The following is a 19711-nucleotide window of genomic DNA, read 5'->3' on the forward strand; positions in this document are numbered from 1 at the left end:
CGCGCAGAGCCCCGGGACTCGCGTAAGTCCCGGGGTTTTTTGTCGGGGGCGTTTCGGGAGCGGGGCCGATCGATGCGGCGTTTTGGGGGCGGGACGTGGCGTTTCGGGGGCGGGCCCGGGGGTGTGGTTTCAGCCCGGGGCGGTCCGGGGGCGTGGCCGTGCCCTCCGGAACCGCTCCTGGGTCGCGTCTCGGCGCGCCAGCAGCCCGCTGGCGCGCATGGATTTACTTCTCCCTCCAGGAGGCGTAAATCCGCGGACAAAGGTAGGGGGGGTTTAGATAGGGCCGGGGGGGTGGGTTAGGTAGAGGAAGGGAGGGGAAGGTGAGGGGAGGGAACGGAGGCAGGCTGCGCAGCTCGGCGCGCGCCGGCTGCCCAAAATTGGCAGCCTTGCGTGCGCCGATCCTGGATTTTAGCAGATACGCGCGGCTACGCACGTATCTACTAAAATCCAGCATACTTTTGTTTGCGACTGATGCGCCAACAAAAGTACGCGAATGCGCATTTTTTAAAAATCTATCCCTAAGGGTAGTAACAGCCGCATCAGCAAGTTACCCCTATGCTTATTTGTTTTCCCAGACCTTAAAATTTAGTGTCCTTGTTGGTTGCTGTCTGTGTCTGATTTTCCTTTTTTTTTTTTTTCCTTTTTCCTCCCTACAATTAAAGCAAAGAGTAATATTGGAGCAGAGAGCAATATTGGAGTTGTATCAACAGTATGAAGGCTTATTGGTTAAGGGTAGAAAACGCCACACAGCAAGTTACCCCATGCACTTCTTTCTTCATTTCCAACCTCTAGTCCTTAGAGATCCACAGTGTTTATCCCAGGCCCCTTTGAAATCTTTCACTTTTTTGTCCTCACCACCTCCTCCAGAAGGGCATTCCAGAAATCCACCACCCTCTCTGTGAAGAAATATTTCCTGATGTTGGTTCTGAGTCTTCCCTGGAGTTTCATTTTGTGACCCCTAGTTCTAATAATTTATTTCCAATGAAAAAGGTTTGATTAAAACCTTTCAGGTATCTGAAGATCTGCATCATCTCTCCCCTGCACCTTCTTTCCTCCAGGGTATACATATTTAGGTTCTTCAACTGCTCCTTGTAAGTCATTTGATGGAGAACCCCCACCATTTGTCGCCCTTCTCTGGTCCGCCTCCATCCTGTTTCTGTCCCTTTTGAGATACAGTCAAACACTGAACACAATACTCCAGGTGAGGCCTCACCAAGGACCTGTACAAGGGCATTATCACCTCTTTTTTCTTACTAGTTATTCCTCTCTCTATGCAGCCCAGCGTTCTTCTAGCTTTAGCTTTTGCCTTGTCATATTGCTTCGCCATTTTCAGATCACTCAGCACTATTACCCCAAGGTCCCTCTCTTACTCCATGCACAGAAGCCCTTCACCCCCCATCACATACATCTATTTTGGATTACCACACCCCAGATGCATAACTCTGCACTTCTTGGCATTGAATCCCAGCTGCCATGTCTTCAACCACCGTTCAAGCTTCCTTAAATCACGTCTCATTCTCTCTACTCCTTCCAGCATTTCCACTCTATTGCAGATCTTAGTATCATCAGAACCATTCCCAATACTGATCCTTGTGGCACTCCACCACAAGGCGGGTTATAGATTTTATAAATAAATAAATAAACCATGGGCTCCTCAAAGAAGCTGTCTGAATATTTGAAAATGAAGATAATTCATTCTTACAAAGTAGGGGAAGGCTGTAAAAAAACAAATCTCCCAACACTTCCAGCTAGCAATTTCACTGTCAGAACCATTGTTAAAAAATAGAAGTTACATGGAACTGTTGACGGTAAGGCAAGATCTGGAAGACCAAGACAAATCTCTGATGGGACTGCTGAACAACTGGTCAGATCTGTAAAACTGAGTCCACAAATCCCTGCTGATGACTTGAAAAATGTAGCTGACATTTGAAGTAGTTGTCTTAAGGTGCAGAGAACAGCATTGCTTACACAAGTGTTTTGCATGGGAGACTTATCAGAAGAAAATCCTTTTCTATGACCCCATCACAAAAATCATCATCTAAACTATGCAAAACAAAACCTTGATAAGCCCGTGTCAGTGAAGAAGCTGAAAAGAGGTGGGATATTTCAGCAAGACAATGATCTGAAACGTAACCTCAAAATCAACGATGGAATGGAATTCACAGTCCTCAGACTTGAATATTATTGAAATTCTGTGGGGACCCAAGAATATTCTGAGCTAGAAGAGCTCTGTAAGGAAGAGTGGGGGGGAATAGAGACTCTTATCTGGCATCAGGAAACATTTGGAAACTTTTACTTCTGCCAAAAGAGGTGTTGCAACATAATGACTGAAAGGGTGTTCACATTTTTGCACATGTCATATTCATTTTTTTTTATTTTTCATTCTGTTAAAATCAACAAATAATCATTTTGTATTAAAAACTGCAGAAAGATGTCATGTTTAACTCTGTATAATGGTTGTTTGCCTCAGATTCATTGAAACATACAATTTGACCAGGGGTGCCTAAACTTTTGTACACAACTATAAATTAGTCCAATAAAAAGATATTGCCTTATATATTTTTTTTGGTTAACCTTTACTTCAGAAATTCTTGAAACTTTGTTCTTTTGTGGGAGTCAAAGATCATGCCTGCACTATAAAACAATGTTTTTTGTTTTGTTTTGTTTTTTTAACATTTAGGTAGGGGGAGAAGATTGATATAAGTTTATAGAAATGGTAAAAACATGCAACATAATTTCAAAGTTAGACTACTAAATATAGGTAGAGAAATCATAAGGAAGAGGAAATAAGGCTGGCTGCATTGTGTTTGGTGTATTGTTTTTATTTGTTTACTTTGTTTTTGGATTTTGTTTTATTTTGTGATTATGTACATTGCTTTGAAAGATTTTATTGTAAAAACTGGGAAACAATACAGTTTACAAATTAATATAGAATATTGAAGGCATGCTATAGAATTGCAATGTATGGGTTGATAGGGAGGCTACTGAGAGCTTAAGAGCTTAGTTGCTGTGAAAAGGGCAATTGTGAGATCATTTTTGAAGAAAACCTTATAACATCCAAAGGATTAAAATAATTTTTGACCAGTGTGAAATTTGCCTTTCCTTTCAGAATTAATTGTTCATTTGGGTGGGCTGGGCTTTTGGGAAGTCTACAGCACAGAAATGGCCCATGCTCCCCCGATTAATGAGCTATTGATGGGGGACAGATGAAGGGTCGGCTGCAGTTCTTATCCTCTTGGACTTCTTGGTGGCTTTTGATGCCATTGATCCTAACCTCTCCGAGAGCTCTTTGATAGCCATAGGGATAAGATGGCCAGCTTTGCCTGAAATGAGACTTTTTGCAGGGATGGTTTTCAGCAGGTAGCAGTGAGGAAGTCTTATCTTCCAGCCTCACTTAATGATGACCTGTGGGATATTCCGGGGTTCTATACTAATACCCCTCCTTTTCAACAGTTAGGTAACAATGATGCACAAGTCTTTAGCACACCAGAAGGTTGCTGAGCTGCATGAGGAGGCATAAGCAGCAGAAAAAAGAGAGGTGATAATACCCCATACAGATCTTTGGTGTTCAGTTCTGGGGACCTTTTCCCAAAATGGATAAAGCTAGGTTGGAAGAGGTCCAGAGAAAGATGACTAAAATGGTGTGGGATCTCCATGGAAAGACTGAGTTATTTCAGTCTACACTCAGTTGCCACCCATTGATGCTTGACTGCTTATCCTAGTCCATGTTTGCTGTCTTTCACATTGGTTCTCTACCATTTTGGGCAGATGAGTATAATGTTTCCAGCCCTTTCCCCCTCCCTTGCCCATGTGTTACCATCAAGGTTTGCAACAATTTAAACAGTTACTAAAAATAAAGAGGCTGATGCCTGAGTATCCAGCATTACCAACACTGATCCAGTTGGTTTTTGAGGAATTCCAAACATGTTCCCCCTTGATCTGTGGTGTTGCTAGGTCATTGTTCCTTTATGGGTAGGGTCCTTAGTTTTAAACTGATTTTCACCCTCATTTTAGGCAGATTGAAGAACAGTTCCAGAACTTCAGGTGCAGTGTCTCAAGGCCTTCAGCAACCGCTGGAAACCAGTATAGGGCAAAGCACGTGCAATGTTTCAAGTCACCCACCAGCCCTGCTAATATGGTGTTTCAAGTCCCTCCTCCCCCTCCCCCCAGGCAGCTAAGGTGCCTGCTGCATGGTGCCGCCAATGCAGCATTTGAAGCGGGCCAGGTGTACTAGAAGCACTTCCCAGCTCCCACTTCCCACTGGCTCCGCACAAAAGCAGAAATTCTGCAGAGCACGGGAGCCTCAGTAAGCTGCTGCTGAAGGAGAGAGACGCCTGGAGCCACCACTACTAAGGAGGAAGGCTGTTGCGGGGGGGGGGGGGAGGGAGAGAAAGGGACATGCTTTAGGGATGCTGCTGAGTGGGCAAGTGGGAGAATCTGCTTAATATTTTCTTGTCCAGGCTTTTGTCCACCAAAATAAATTTCGGTATTTATCCAGGAAGATGTGTCCCATTTTCCCACTGACTTTCTCCTGTTTCTATGCTTGTCATAATAAACCCTGATAAATTCCCAAGAAAAATTTAAAAAATAAAAAAACAGAAAATGAAGGTCCTAGTTATGGGGGATGGCTTCCCAAATCTGTCCTGGTAACCAGCAAGCCAGGTTTCCCGTCATGAATATGCATGAGATGATTTCCATGAACTGGGTCTCTAATGAATGCCAATTTTATCTCATGCATAGTCCCTGACTGGGGGATCCCAGGATAGGATTGAGAAGCCTTTCTTCATAGTGAATACATTAAGTAGAGGTAGGGGCATACATTTTTGTCCTATTCACAGCTGTTCTTTGCACCAAGCAAAGTGCTGGGCGAGTAGGAGGACCATAGGGGAGGTCAGGGCCTGGGTTTTTTTTTTTTTAGGGTCCTCCACTGAACTTTCTGTACCTTTTTTATAATTTTATTTTAATTAGATTTTTTTTTTTTTGACCTGGCAGTTTCCTCTTGCTCCTTTGTACTTCCAGCTCTACTGGAACCAGAGCTGGGGGCTAGAACCATTAGCCTTTATTGGCAACTACAAGGGTATCTTTTTCTCTCCCATTTTTTTTTTTTGTAATAAACCCCTGCCCTCCCGCACTGCAACAGCCTTCTGCCTTACTAGAGGTGGCTCCAGGCTTTTCTCTCCTTCAGCAGCAGTTTACTGAAGCTCCCGTGCTCTGTGAAACTTCTGCTTTCTGTGGAGCCAGAGAACATGCTGGGAAGTGCTTCTAGTACACATGGTGGACCCCTTCAAATGTTGCATTGGCGGCACCAAGCAGCAGGCACCTTAGCTGCCGAGGGGGAGGTGGGACTTGAAACACCACAGCATCCCACAGCATACGTACTTTTTGCTGAACTCAGGGGGAGTTGTTCCCTGGGGCATCTTTAGTCGAGGTTGGAAAACAGCATGCATCAATTGAATTTTCCAATCTACCTATGCTCTTTTCCAGCAAAAGTCTGCTCACAGAAAATGCAGACCACATTTTCCACAGGCCCTTTGTACCCAAGGCAGTTTTCAAAGGGGAAGTACATGTGCGCTTTCCCTGTGAAAATTAGGTTCAAGGTCCACCGGTGCAAGGGACCCGTGAACTCTGCAGCTTTTGAAGAAAGCCCCTTGCGTATTATTTTGGCAATGTGCACAAACCATTGGGCCAATGAAGTTTCTAGAATCTGAATCTGTTCAACACCGTTATCCACTTTCTCCCACTCTTTCTCTCTCTCTCTGTCCAGGCTGCCTGGTCACTAGATACCCGAGAGTTTCCAAGCCGCTCCGCAACTGCCAGAGAACAGAGGATGCCCCTGACCCCTGTAAGTATGAACCCAGCGTTGGAAAGTTTAGTTATTAATCATGCCATGACTCGCTCGCTTTTACTGAGTGCACACACAGTAGTTGGTGACCCGGCTCATCTTACTGCTTAAAAGGATTCATTGCTTTTCTATTCAGTTGCCTTTCATGCCGCCACTTTCGTCACCTGAGACTAAAGCACATAGCGTGCATACAGAGCTAACAAGTACTGCAAAATCTTTTGTTGGAAAGAAATCAAAACTCGCGTGCAAGGATTAATTAGAGAAAAGAAAATTGGAGAAAAAAATATTTTCTGCTTTCTTCTTGGTTTATTTATTTAAAAAGTATTTATATACCGTTTTTTTAAAAAGAAATTTTATCAAAAACGGTTCACAGATTTAAAACCAAAAATAAAATAATCAAAATAAAATGGAATTTTTAAACTTTACATAAAAATTGGTAATAACTAGACAGAATGCTAGTATATAAGGTTATTAAAAATATAAAAAGTTTGGAACCATGGGCTTATTGTTTTGGGGGAAAAGGGGGGGAAGGGGAACGGGAGGAGGAAGGGGAAGTGGGAGAAATAGAGCGTAAAAATTATGAGATAAAGGGAAGAAGGGAGAAGGGTATGATAGTTGGAAACGTGTGAATGAGCAGGTATGTTGTAGTTATGTGTAGTATAAATGGGATTGTAATGGGTGTAACTATGTTTAAGAGGGTAATTTCGGTATTGATGATTAAGTTTAATTAGAAGACGTGTTGAATGCAAGTTGAAAAAGATATGTTTTGAGAGATTTTTTGAAATGTGCAGGGTTGGATATCGAGCGAAGATGGTTTGGTAAAGTGTTCCAAAGTGTTGGACCGGCTATTGAAAAGGCTTTTTTTCTAGTGAGGTCTAATCTGGCTTGTTTAGGAGAAGGGATATCTAGTAAATTTTGGTTAAGTGATCTTAAGTGTCGCGTCGGTTTGTATATGCGCAGTATTGAACAAAGCCAGGTAGAAGTATGATTATGGTTATGAATTAAACTATGGATAATAGAGAGAATTTTGTATTTTATTCTGAACTTTATGGGTAACCAGTGTAATGATTGTAGAATAGGGGTGATATGATGACGTAAAGATGTTCTGGTTAGTATCCGGGCTGCAGAGTTTTGGATCAGTTGAAGGGGGTATAGTGAAGAGTCTGACAATCCTAGGAAGAGAGCATTACAATAGTCTAAGCCAGAGAAGATTAAGGATTGAAGAATGGTTCTGTAATCTCAGTAAAATAGTAGAGGACGAAGATGTTTTAACAGACGTAGTTTGAAAAACGATTTTTTTTGTAAGTGAGGATATGTGTTGTTTTAGAGAAAGATCTGAATTAATGTTTACACCTAGGCTTATAGCAGAGCGTGTTATGGGGATAGTAACATTATTGATTGTAAGATGTGATGGTGGACCTAATGAAGAATCAGAGATGGAAGTTAAGTATACGAGCTCAGTTTTTGCTGGATTCAGTTTTAATCGATTGTGGGAGAGCCAAGAGTTGATTGTAGATAAGTATAGAGAAACTAAAGATAGAGTGTCTGACCAGGATGATTTATATGGGACAAAAAATTGGATGTCGTCTGCATAGATTTTGAACTGAAGATTAAGAGAGGATAGAATGTAGCATAAAGGAAGTAGATATATGTTGAACAGAATAGGAGAAAGAGATGAGCCCTGAGGAACGCCGGAATTAATGATATATGGGGAAGAGCAGTGCTGATTATAATTGACTTGTTGAGGTCAGTTACGTTGCAAGCAGAGATTCAACTTTGCTCCTCTAGCATTATCAATGGGTCATATCTAATTATTGGTCCAAAACCAATCCTTTACTCACCCTTCATTTTTTTTTTAAACTTTTAATATGCAATTCAAATATTTCATTGCTCTTAAAAACAAATCTCCGAAGAGGGAAACCCAAGATGTAATTTCCGAAGAAGGAAACCCAACATAGTACTGTTTCAAATCAATTCTGCTTCTGGGGAGCAAAAAAAGATTTTCAAACAAGAAACACCCCCCCCCCCTCCCAAAAAAACAACCCAAAGGGATGAGTGACTGTTTTTGGACCAATGATTAAATGCTATGGGAGCAAAAATTGAATCTTCCAGCTCATGGACGTTATGAGGGTCACCTGTACCATATTGTATGATTTATAGAAGCAATAAGGACGTTGCATGCTTGTATTTTGTTGTTTATAATTTATGATTCAGGTTTTGACTCTTTATTTCTTGGTGACTTAAGTTGAAAGCAGACCAGAAGTTGATCATTCATCCACCTTCTGACCATACGCATTTCCTCTTAAATAGGGTCCGATGTAATAAAACTAGAGTAAAAAAACCAAATGTGCACTGAATTTCAGCTTACGTTTTCTTTACTGGCGCTAAAAAGAGTGAACTCCTAATGCAGTAAGTTAATGGTATGCTAATGCATCGGGAGCTAAAATGTGCTTAGCACACACAAAACCTGCCTGTATGCATTGTTGTGGCAGAAAACCAGAGGGGTGTGTGTGTAAACGGCGTGCTCTGGGCACAAAATGAGTTAGAAGCACAGAAGTTGTGTGCTGAAAAGCTGAATTTCAGCGCAAGTTGAGCTCCTAAGTTGATGCCAGCTTTGTTGAGAAGAGACAATCAAGCAGCCACCTTCTCACTGCTAGCTCCACCACCCCCCCAGTGTCCCAGAGACTCGATTTGAATCCTCCAGCATCTGCCACAGTTAAATGCCAGTTGGAAAAGAGGCTGGACTGTCATAGGGACATCTAAATCCAGCATTTGTTGTAAAAGTTGAACTTTTGTGACATTGGGCGTGCGCAAGACATGTCAAGTTCTTGAAAGGGCTACAGTAGTCATGAAAGATGGAGAACCACTGGAGGGAACAGTTGGTGTTTGGGACTGGGAGCCAAGGGCATTAGAGTTTTTGCAGAAACGGGGGGTGGGGGTGTTGGGATTGCCGACTGGCTCCATTTCTGCCGGTCAGTTTGATCCAGTCCTGGGTTTTCCCCGTTTGCATGCATGGAGAGAGAGCACCAGAGCTGGCTCATCCAGACCTGCAGCAGTGGAGCGAGCCGGCATTCCTAGGTCCAGGCAGATATTCTGGGCGGGGGATGGAGACAGGAGCTGCATTTTACCTGCTAGGTGAGATTCAAGAGTACGGTTTCTGCTGACAGATTATAAACAGCCCCACAGACTGTATTCCTCAAACAGCTGCCGGCAGGGACCCTAAAGGAGGAGACATGTTGACTTCTTTCTCCCTTGTTGCTCGGCACGATCCCTGTGTATGTGTAGAAGGGTATCTGGGCACTGCTGCTGTGCAGGCGATGCAGACTGCCAGTGAGAGAACGTGTGGCCTGCACATGCCCGTAGGCAAGGTTGAACATTAGCCAAGCACAACAAGCCACTGGGGAAATATCACATTAGATCAATGCCTTAATAGTGGAAGAAATAGTAAATAAATGGCAGAGAATAATTGCAGGAAGCAGAGAAGGAAAATATATATACAGCACAGAATGAAATGCCAAAGTCAGCTCCAGACTGAGCAGTGAAGAACCTCTGAGCAAATCCGTCAGACATCTCATCCAACAGGGAAACCATCCACATTGCAGAATTAAAGAATTTGTATTAATAATCATTAATTCTGTAATGAGGAGGAATCCCTGCCGTGGGCACTTAGACCTCCCTCTGTTTATGGTGGCAGAGCAATGATCACTTGGGCCCTGTGTTGGGCTTCACCAATTCTCCCTTCCACATTGCTGTCCCCTTTTTTCCAGCCACTCTGCAGACAATGCTAGAATATCCCCCAGTTCCACCACCACTCAGCACTACTGCTGCTCATCCATCCATCCCTCTTGATGCTTCCAGAACCTCCTGCACCCACCGCCCCAGCACACTGCACCTCCCTTTCTCTCTGCCCCTCTGGCATCACAGTTCTAACTGCAGCCTTAGTCTACTGTTAACGATGCCGACCAGAACAATTACTGATGGCAGCACTCGGTAGGAGTGCTCAGGGGCAGAATTCAGTGACTGGCCTGGCAGGGCTGGGGAAGGAGCCGGAGAGAAGTGCTGTGAGCCTACGTGAAGGATTGGGACTGTGGATGGATTGGTCCAATGGGAAGGTGACAGAAGGAGATATGGAAGTGCATTGAATCATTGTCAAGGCAACCCAAGACTGTGTATTTTCCCAGGAGGGGATGGTGAGAGTAGTGGATGGTGAAGTGCATCAAGCCACTGATAGCAGAGGGATAATGGGGAGAGTGGGTGAAAGGAGTGGCCAGAGGAGCATATCAGGCCACTGACGTTGGAGGGAATCGGTGCACTGGTCCTGGGCTAAGTGCAGGTGCATCTGTCAGGACTGCCCAACAGGTAGGGGAAAAGGCAGGGACAGTGTCCTGCATGGGTGCATACGGCAGGTGGAGGTGAGCATCACAGATCCCTGCTGAGACTTGGCAGCGTATATTTCTTTTATTTAAAATGTGTGTGGGTAGGTAGGGCAGGGAGAGGGAGGACCATGGTCCCCTTAGTTTCGGCACTAGTGACAGTCTCCTAAGTCAACCCCCCCGGTCAGATTTGCATGTGCTGATCAGCAGTGCCTTTAACAATACTGTGTCCCTCTGTATCCCTCTCTTCTCAGGGCTATGATAATCGTGGTTTCCAGCCGGAGTACACAAATAGATATGGACAGCCAGGGAATGGCAACTACTATGTGAACTATCCAGCACCATCGTACCCTTCTGCAGTGCCAGCCTACCTCCCTAGGGTGTCTGATCACCATGCCGTGCCTGCATCTGAGCCAGTCACCTCCAAGTCTCTCTGCACTCCAAGTAAGATTCTACCACCCTATTTTCTAAACGACTTGTCCCGTCTCTCAAGGTTTCTGGCTTGCTTACTGACTTGTGCTTTCCTTGGGGGTCTGTTTTCCCTTAGCTGCGTTCTATTGTCATGCTTGCTTGCCGCGCCTACCTTGCTCTAAGGAATAATCACACTCGCTGGCTACCATCCCTAAACTGTCATGGTGTTTTTCGTTTCCAAATAATGTTAAAACTAACCCAGCATGGTGTGCACACCTGAAAGCAATAAGTTACTCTTTCACGACCATGCCATTCCTACTATCTGAGGCCAGGGCAGTGTATCTGAGCATAGGGCTGTCGCAAGAGGAGGGTTCGCCACAATGCCACTGCCACCGGCATCAGACCAACATCGGGTGTATTGTTCCGTGCAGCCATTGTCTGCAGCAAGCCAGCTGAGTGAACAAAGTGGCGGGACCCCTCTCCCCCTGAGTCGGCCACATCATCTGAGGGGAGTCCCCCCTTCCTTCCCTGGCTGCCTGGGGACAGTTATGGTCCTGTGTGCACACCTCAGAAGAAGGGGCTTCTCTCTCGCTGGCAGTCACTCACACTGACCTGCAGTCGGTGGGCAAAGGCTGATGCAGCTGGCATTCTTAAAGGGCCAGTCACAGAGACAACCTCAAGAGGGCACTTCCTTCCTTCTGAAACAGCTGTGAGATGTGATTGTAGTCATGCCTGCAAACTTCTGGATTTCCAGTTAACTAGAGGGGGTCTGGCAGGAGGGTGATTTGTGCACAGACTTTCTCCCCTCTCGTATATACACAAACACTCGCATGTTCATTCTCGCGCACTTTCTTGCACGCGTGCATGCTCGTTCTCACACACACACACTCTCTCACGCGCGCCAATGCCCACTCGCAGTCTCACATCTCTCCTTCACACGCACGCGCCTGCTCAGGCGCTCTTTCCTCCTCCTAAACTCTGCAGTGGAAGTAGCCCCCTCTTTCCAGCCGCCCAGGCCCCTGCCTCTCCTTTTGGTCCCCACACTGGCCGATGGACCTCCTTCCCTCCTCCACAGGCCCCTGCGACTTCTTCTTCCAGGGCCCGCGCAGGCGCAACCCCAGCACCCAGGGACCTAGCAAGTTGTTTAGGGTTCTGCAGTCTCTGGGTCAAATTCAGAGAGTTCCCAGGCATGACTGTAGTCCCCTCAGCACCTAAAATCTGGCAGAAAAATCAGTCCAACAAGGGTTCTTTTTTTTTTTTTTTTTGATCAATATCAAGCTTAATTGGCAAATGAATTACAGTTGTGAGGTTTTTCTTTTCCTTTTTGAGCAGAGTACTGTGGTTTCCATGTTAGTCCAACTGAATATGTAAAGCTAAGGGTCAACAAACAAGTTACAGGTGAGACTGTTTTATCGGACTAACTCAGTACATCTGTGATGAGCTTTCTAGCGGTCTGCTGACCTGATGAAGGGAGGATAGCTCTGGAAGGCTAGACATGCATTTCTTTGAACAATAGAAATATATACAATTAGCATGTATAGTCATTTACTCGTTTCTCCCTGTTAACATGTTACAAATTGTTATCTTATTACATTCTGTTATCTTGTTACAAACTTTTATCTTGTTATAATGTACAATAAACATGGTTATGTCTCATTTGTTCTAGTTATCTGTAAACCGTATGATATCTCGATCGAATGTCGGTATATAAAAACAATAAATAAATAAAAAATAAAATATAAATGGAAAACCTGACAAGGGCAAGGTGATTTTGCACAGCCGTACTGGATTTTTAACCCATGGACAGGGAGGCAGCGCTCTGCGTGGGATAAAGATGTGCCCTCGCGGGCAGCCTTGGCGCTAGGCTTACCCCTTTCTGTACCTGCTGTTCAGCTGCTAATGTGTAATTAATAAGGAAACCTTTGGCCCTTGGCTTGCAGAGACTAAGAAGACTGTCTGCATTGTGATGGCGATCGTGCTTTTGCTCGCTGCTGCCATTGTTGCTGCTGTGCTCATTTGGTATTTCGGTAAGGATTTTGGCATTTTTAATCGGGGGGGGGGGGGGGGGGGCTTGTTTGTGATATTCTTGTTTAAGAACCATACTTCTGCAGCATTTTTTGGCCCAAGTGGTAACCCTCAACATCTCCTGAAGAGATCTTGGTGTGCCGGGCAAGGAGCCTCCACTCATTATCCTAAGTTCCCCTGATGTAATCGTGGCTGGGAGGAGCGATTTTCCCCCCCAACAATCTAAATCCTATGTGATGGGGCCCAAGCCAGTCTAGCCTCCTACGATCTCCCTTCAAACACATACCCCATTGGTGGGCCTCTAAGCCTCCTCTCTCCAAGTCTCCCATGCTTCCTGTAAAGCCTCGTGGGGAGTGGTGGCATCACAAACCCCGTGCCCTTAACCTGTGAGCACATGCTGGCTCACTTCCTGATCTCGCCACTGCAGTTGGGTATGAGGGAAGAGATTGAGGGATGGCCGGCAGGGGGAATTCGAGGATCATGCCAGCATCTCTGCCAGTTTCCTCTAGTATGCCTGGGAGTGGTATGCATTCATGCCAGGCATTGCCAGCCCCATGATCTACACCGTCTACCTATGGTACATATAAGATATATTTGTCTGTAGTATATATGTACAGTACCTATAGAGTACTATATACAGTTTTTGTCAGTGTCTATAGTTTTTGTCAGTTGCTCTCCATGATGTCTGTAAACAGATCTGGTTCACAGGATATCCACAATGAATATGAATGAGAAATATTTCCATACATGTGGTGTGAGAAACAGGTTACTTTGAATATTTTGCATACCACGAAAACTTTACCTGATGTGTTTTCTCAGGAACTAGGAGATAGTGTACTAGGTAAATAAGTTGTAGGTGATACTTTTTCGCTGGACTGGATTTCAGTAGTTCTGTGAATACCGAGGAAATTACCAAGTCATGGGATAGGAGGCAGTGTCCTATTATGGACTGGTGTCTGGTTAAAGTATAGGAAATGGACTAAATGATCAGTTTTCCCAAAGGAGAGAGGTGGAAAGTGGAGTGCCCTAATGATCTGTGCTAGGGGCCAGAGTACATTCAGAAATGATCTGGAAGGGGGGAATAAAAAGCGAGACAACTAGATTTGCAGATGATACAAAATAATTCAAAGCAGTTAAAGCGTGAGTGGGTTGGGAGGAATTGTAGGACTGGGGACCAAAAACCTAAATAAAATTAGAGGGTAATTGTCAGCAGTGCACATAAGTCAGTGCAGCTAAAGTTACAGCAGTTTTATATAAACTCTTTGGCAGTAGCTGCATGAATCTCTGCCTACGCACGCGTATTTTTGTGATACAGCTAGCCACATGCGCTCTCTATTTTATAAAAGCACACATATATAAAGTCAACTTGTGTGTAAATTCCCTTATTCAACACCAATTTCCCCACTCCTACTGCCCTCCATATCAGTCCCAAGCGAGCCCAGAATCTGTTAACGCACTGGCGGGGCCATTTCAAGCCTTGTCATCTTTCACTATGATCATTGCAAGACCTACACTAAATCCGTGATCCAGCCCTCTTCCCTGTCTTTATTACCAAGTCTTCTAATAATCCTCTCAGCTGTCCAAAACATCTCTGGCCTCCCCAAAGCCCTTTTGAAATTTTGTTTTATTTAAGTAACTCTGTCATTCGATGCAAGTTATCCCGATGCAGGCATGTCACTGCTGTTTTGGGTCATAACCACCACTCTGCGCAGGTTCCCCCGGGGCATAGACTGCTAGGGTTATATTCAAATTGGAAATATGGAGAAGTTCATGCAGAACAGCAAAGTGTAAGAGCTTGTTTCTGCTTTTGGGAACCAGGATACCCTCTACTTCTTTCCAAGACGCAAGCATCATTTCACGCCTCTGTTGGGATGGAGGGGAACTAATGTTAGGTACTTGCAGCTGGAAGAAATTCTTTGAATTAATTTGGATCCCAGGTGATAAGGTGGGTTTTAATGATTTGGATTTAATTACTCGTCTTTCCAAACCCAAGGCAAGTTATATTCAGGTACTGTAGGTATTTCCCAGCCCCAAAGATCTTAGTCAAAGGAGCCTATCTACTAAAACTTTTCTCCCGATTTCTGCCTAGTAAACAGGTACCTGAGGCAATGGAGGGCAGAAGTGACTTGCTCAAGGTCACAAGGAGCAGAAGTGGGGAAAAGCTGGATTTTGAACCCTGGCTTCCCTGGATCTCAGCCCACTGCTTCTAACCACGAACGTATCCCCCAATTCCTTATAGGCATGACATGAATCTGCAGGGTTGAAGGAAATACAACCTGAGGATCACAGATTTCATGTGAACTGCAGACCAGAGGGTGGTCCTCTTCTGCCACAGGCACATTACAAGAAACTAAGAAAATAGTGGTAGAAATACAGATAGGTGTATTTTTAGCCTTTGTTCAATAGAACTGAGAAGATTATCAGATGGTAAAATGTGTTGTGTTGAAATTTTGTATTATTTGTGTTTCTCCTTATAACTTTGTAATGGTTGGACCCAACTCCACCAAACATTTGCCCAAATGTTTGGTGGAGTTCATCTGACTCTTCCTCATTGCAAAGTTGGTGAGTGATTGGGGGGGGGGGGAGAGCATAGAGGGGGCAAAGCTGGCCTCTTTCAAAAAGAAATGCATGCGAGGTTGAACAAAGTCTATCTAGAAGTCATACTTTCTCCTTTAAATTTCTGGGCTTTCCAGTTAGCTATTGCCTAGGACATAGTGATCCAATTTTGGTTTTGCCTTATGGAATATATGTAGATAAAGTTCTCATTTCCCTAGGATGAATACGCTGCCATACATGTCATGGGGTAAAACCAAGAGAGACTCACCTAGGTGACATGGAATCTCTTCTGTCGATAAGCAGGGCTGAATTAGCCATTACAATATGGGGTGACATTATCTGGTGACATAAAATTGACTTCTCTCCAAGCTCTCTACTGAGCATGTGTGGGAGTTGCCTTGTGAGTTTCCTCAGTCAATTTTTGACCGAGCACAGCAGGGATGTGAACGGTTTGTTTCTCCTAAATTTTTTATCTGTAAAAATCCTTAAAACCTTTTTCAAGTCTATTTTGTTTTCATTTTCTACTTAAGTTACCTCACTGCCTCTGCAGCCTCAACAGCACTTTTCGGTGCTACAAAAAAAACAAAAACATGCCACTAGAATGTGACCTTCACTTCCACCATATCTCGATGGAAGAAGAAATCAGCTATGATTAGTGATTTCAAAAATTTGTATCTGGCAAGATTGTGTCCCTTACTGATGGGCACAAATTGTTACCAATGCTTTGGCCTGGAACATGACCAGAACTACTACTATGACTTTAGATGGATGTCCCCTGTGTTTGCAGAGGTCCACAGTGCTATGCATCGAGGAACTGCATAAATCTCTTCTGAGTCGCAGTAGGCTCTTGTCCTGCAGAGCAGCCTCATCTGCCTCACTGGGAAAGGAGTTAAGCAGAAACTCCACAAACCTCCTCATCCCTTCAGGCCGAAGTCACATGGCCAAGTTCCAGAAGCCACTCTGCTTGAAGACTAAGTGGCATCAATTACTGGATCTGTTGCAGCATGAGTCAAAGAAGCAGAAACATTTTAATCGGGGTGCGTTGGCACAGCTAATGTGACTATCATCTGTACCAAAGCATCAGCGAAACGTGGTACATCAACTCACCTGATGCATCTTCTACTGATGTAATCAGTGCACTCAATGTTGATGATCTGAAGCCACGGAAGCCATCCTGCCTCAATGCATACCAGCGTACATGGTGCTCAGAAACTTATGTCACATGATCCTGCGATGCACAGTGTAAGGACTTATGTTGCAACTCCAATGTTGTCAACCTGTGCTGGATTCCTCAAAGTGCATCTCAATGGACCCATCGAATCATCCAAGGTGTCCAAACACTACCCTATGGAAGCCACTGCCATATCTACTTTTGATTTTTCAGGCTGCTTTGCCAACATGACTGTATAGAGCCTATTCAAGATCTGTGGGAGAAGGTGTTGGGTTGCCCCTACCACGCTAATAACCAGGGTACTCACTGCATCTAGATTAGTGGAAAGACTTTGCCTGGAGAGTATAGAACCAGTGGCCTCCATGGTGCCACTTACTTCTAACAGGCTGACCATTCTCATGCGAGAGCCTATCTCAGTGTCAGAAGAGGATGTCCCACCACTTATACCAGGCCAGAGGAGGCATCAATCGCAGATTTGGTGAGGAATTTCTTTACCTCTCTGACCAAGGAGACAGAAGGAATATTCCAGCCTCTCCTTTCTATTATTGCTATGGTGATCCACAGACCAGAGACCTAATATCACCTACAGGGAGTGAACTCATCAGTACCCCTTATTCAGGGGTTATTCATTATCCATTGTAGCAGATTCTAGTAGGTCAGAACAGGCTGATTCTCCTCAGTTAACTAGAAGCCCCTTCCAGCTCACCCTCTTCATCACTGGAGTCCTGAGTAAGTGACCAAATACCTTTTAGGCTCAGGTGAAAACTCTACTAGCATACCCTCTTCCAGATCCTCCAAACCACACCTTGCTACTAGAGGATCTTACCTATTTTGTGGGAAAAATGGGTACAGCATTGGGTATCAGTGTCCTCAAAGACAAGAACCTTGCTCTGAGCTTCCAATACTGGACTTTCTAGTCAAACAAGTGGCCCTTCCAATTCACAACATCCTCTTATTCTACAAATGGGAATGTGGGAAACCCCCATTTCGGTCATTCCCATAAACTGGGAAGTTGGACTTCAAATTTGGAGTGCAGCACTCGCTGGGCTTTGGTATCATCCAGCTGCTTCACCAGTCCGTAGTGGTTGAATTTGCTATGAAACAAGTGAAGAAAACACAAATTTTCCTCCAGGAAAATACCACAGACTTCTAGATAACTTTGGCAAGAAGATTTTTCAAAGCACAATACTATTTGCACACATTACCAGCCACATGGTGCAGTATATTTGTTTGCAACATAAAGTAGTCTCCATTTGTCAATGTATACTAAGATATTTTTGGATTTTTTTATTTGAATATTGTATGTCTCTTATTTCTTACTACATTATGCATGTGGACTTGTACCCCACCCTGAACTATTTGGAGGGTGCAAGCTATAAATAATTTTAAATAAATAATGGAGCAAGGCAATTACTATCCACAACCATTCGGAAGAGGGTGTCTCCCATCTACTCCAATCAGTTTATGAATTCTTTGATGCCATTTTAATTCTCTCTTCCACATCTATTGGGGCAAGATGTATGGCATGGCTTCAAGCAAGCAGCATCAGAGAGAACATCCATGGAAAAGTGGCAGATCTCCCCTGATTAGGGAACAGTCTTTTCTGTGAAAAACTCTGGGAAATGATCACTCAGATAAAGGACCAGAATGTGGCAGTACAGTCATTCTTGACTGCTCCTGAACAGCCATCCATGGTGTAACATCACCACAGAAAGCCTTACTGGTCTTTTCAGAAATATCGTCTGCTGCCCAGCATCAACTGCCACTTCCACCTAGGCCTCAACAAAGAAAACTATACAACGGGTCCAGCCAAAACAGGATCTAGTTTTTGATCCCTCTGAGCAATCAATTTCTGATTCTCCTAGTAGAGGGAAGAATACATTTTGTGGAGGAATGGCGTCAGATTACCAAGGATACCTGGGTCTTCCAAATTGTGCAGTTTGGGTACCAGTTAAATTTCTCCTGGCCTCCATTCCTCCCACATTGTTTGGCCGTCCATCCGGATCCATCTCATTTACCGCAGCTTCAACTGGCAGTCCAATTGCTTCTCCAGCAATAAGTGATAGAACCAAGCCCAGTGTTTCAACATGCTCTGGGTTTCTATTCCCGATACTTCCTTATCCCCAAGAAAACTGGAGGATTGTGGCCCATTCTTAATTTGAGATGCCTGAAAAAACCTATACTCTGAGAAATTCAAAATGAACTCCTTCAGCATGATCTTGCGTTAGATACAGAAGGATGACTAAATGTGTGCCTTAGATCTAAAGGATGCATATGCTCACATATCCATCCTATTGGCACTATATTTGCTTCCAAGTGGATTCTTCCCACTACCAGTACAAAATATTTGTTTGGCCTCTCATCAGCCCTAAGGGTTTTACGAAATGCCTTGTGGTAGTGGCAACTCCTCTCCGTTGCCAGGGAATATATGATGTCTTGTGATTGGCTTATTGGGGACTCCAGAAATGAAGTTCTCTGCACTCTGAGCTCAACTGTCTCTTTTGCATTGCTTAGGTTTCCTGATCAACCAAGACATTGATCATGGAGCCCACTCAGACACTGAGATTCATCGGGGCCTGGATCAACTTGATAAAGGAAAGATTAATCCTGCCTCCTGATGAAGAAAACACCATGGCGTCACTCATCTGTAGCCTTCTCTTCTCCATGCTTGTCAACCTTGTAGAACTAGGTCACATGGCAGCAGCCAGTTATGTTGTTCTTTTGATCCATCTTCACATCCACTACCTCCAATGGGTTCTATGTACCCAGTGGAATCAAATAACTTGACCACTATCGTCTCAAGTGCAAATCACAGCGACCATGAAGTAGGAGTTACGTTGATGGCTGCATTCACAAGATGTCAAAGAAAGAGCCCCTTCTTCACTTGCTCGCTCCCTTATCAAGTGGTTCTGGCAATAGATGCCTCCACCAAAGGGTGGGGCATGCACATCGCAACTTTTCAAACACAAAGCATCAAGACTCTTCAAGAGAGCGCTATCAAATCAATCTAGAGTTAAGAGGAATCACACTTTATCAAACTGCACATCTTCAAGTGAAGAGCATCCTGATTCAAATAACCAAGTTGCAATGTTTTATGTTAACAAGCCAAGGAGGAACAGGATAATGGCTTCTCTGTCCGGAAACCCTAAAGATCTGGAATTGGATGAAAAAACTGAGCAGTTCTACAGGCCAGCTATCTGCAGGGCATATCCAATACACTGGCAGATCATCTCAGCAGAGAGTTTCAACCACCCAAGGTGGTCTCTACAGCAGTCAGTGGCCAAAGAACTCTTAACTTAAAGGGCGTACCATTTGTGGATCTGTCTTCATCAC

The 19711-nt window shown here is 44.2% G+C and overlaps 1 protein-coding gene across 2 annotated transcripts in view; it reads left to right on the forward strand.

The window, feature by feature from the left end:
* The window catches only part of TMPRSS2 (transmembrane serine protease 2), a 101348-nt gene that overhangs the window by 45986 nt on the left and 35651 nt on the right, over positions 1–19711 (forward strand). For both annotated transcript variants that reach the window (XM_029578585.1, XM_029578584.1), the window contains 3 exons: positions 5765–5842; positions 10470–10659; positions 12567–12653. In XM_029578585.1, coding sequence (XP_029434445.1) covers positions 5828–5842; positions 10470–10659; positions 12567–12653 — 292 coding nt within the window. In that variant the 5' untranslated portion in view covers positions 5765–5827. The remainder of the gene's footprint in view (positions 1–5764; positions 5843–10469; positions 10660–12566; positions 12654–19711) is intronic.

This window comes from Rhinatrema bivittatum, chromosome 15, assembly GCF_901001135.1.
Source record: "Rhinatrema bivittatum chromosome 15, aRhiBiv1.1, whole genome shotgun sequence".
NCBI lineage: Eukaryota > Metazoa > Chordata > Amphibia > Gymnophiona > Rhinatrematidae > Rhinatrema > Rhinatrema bivittatum.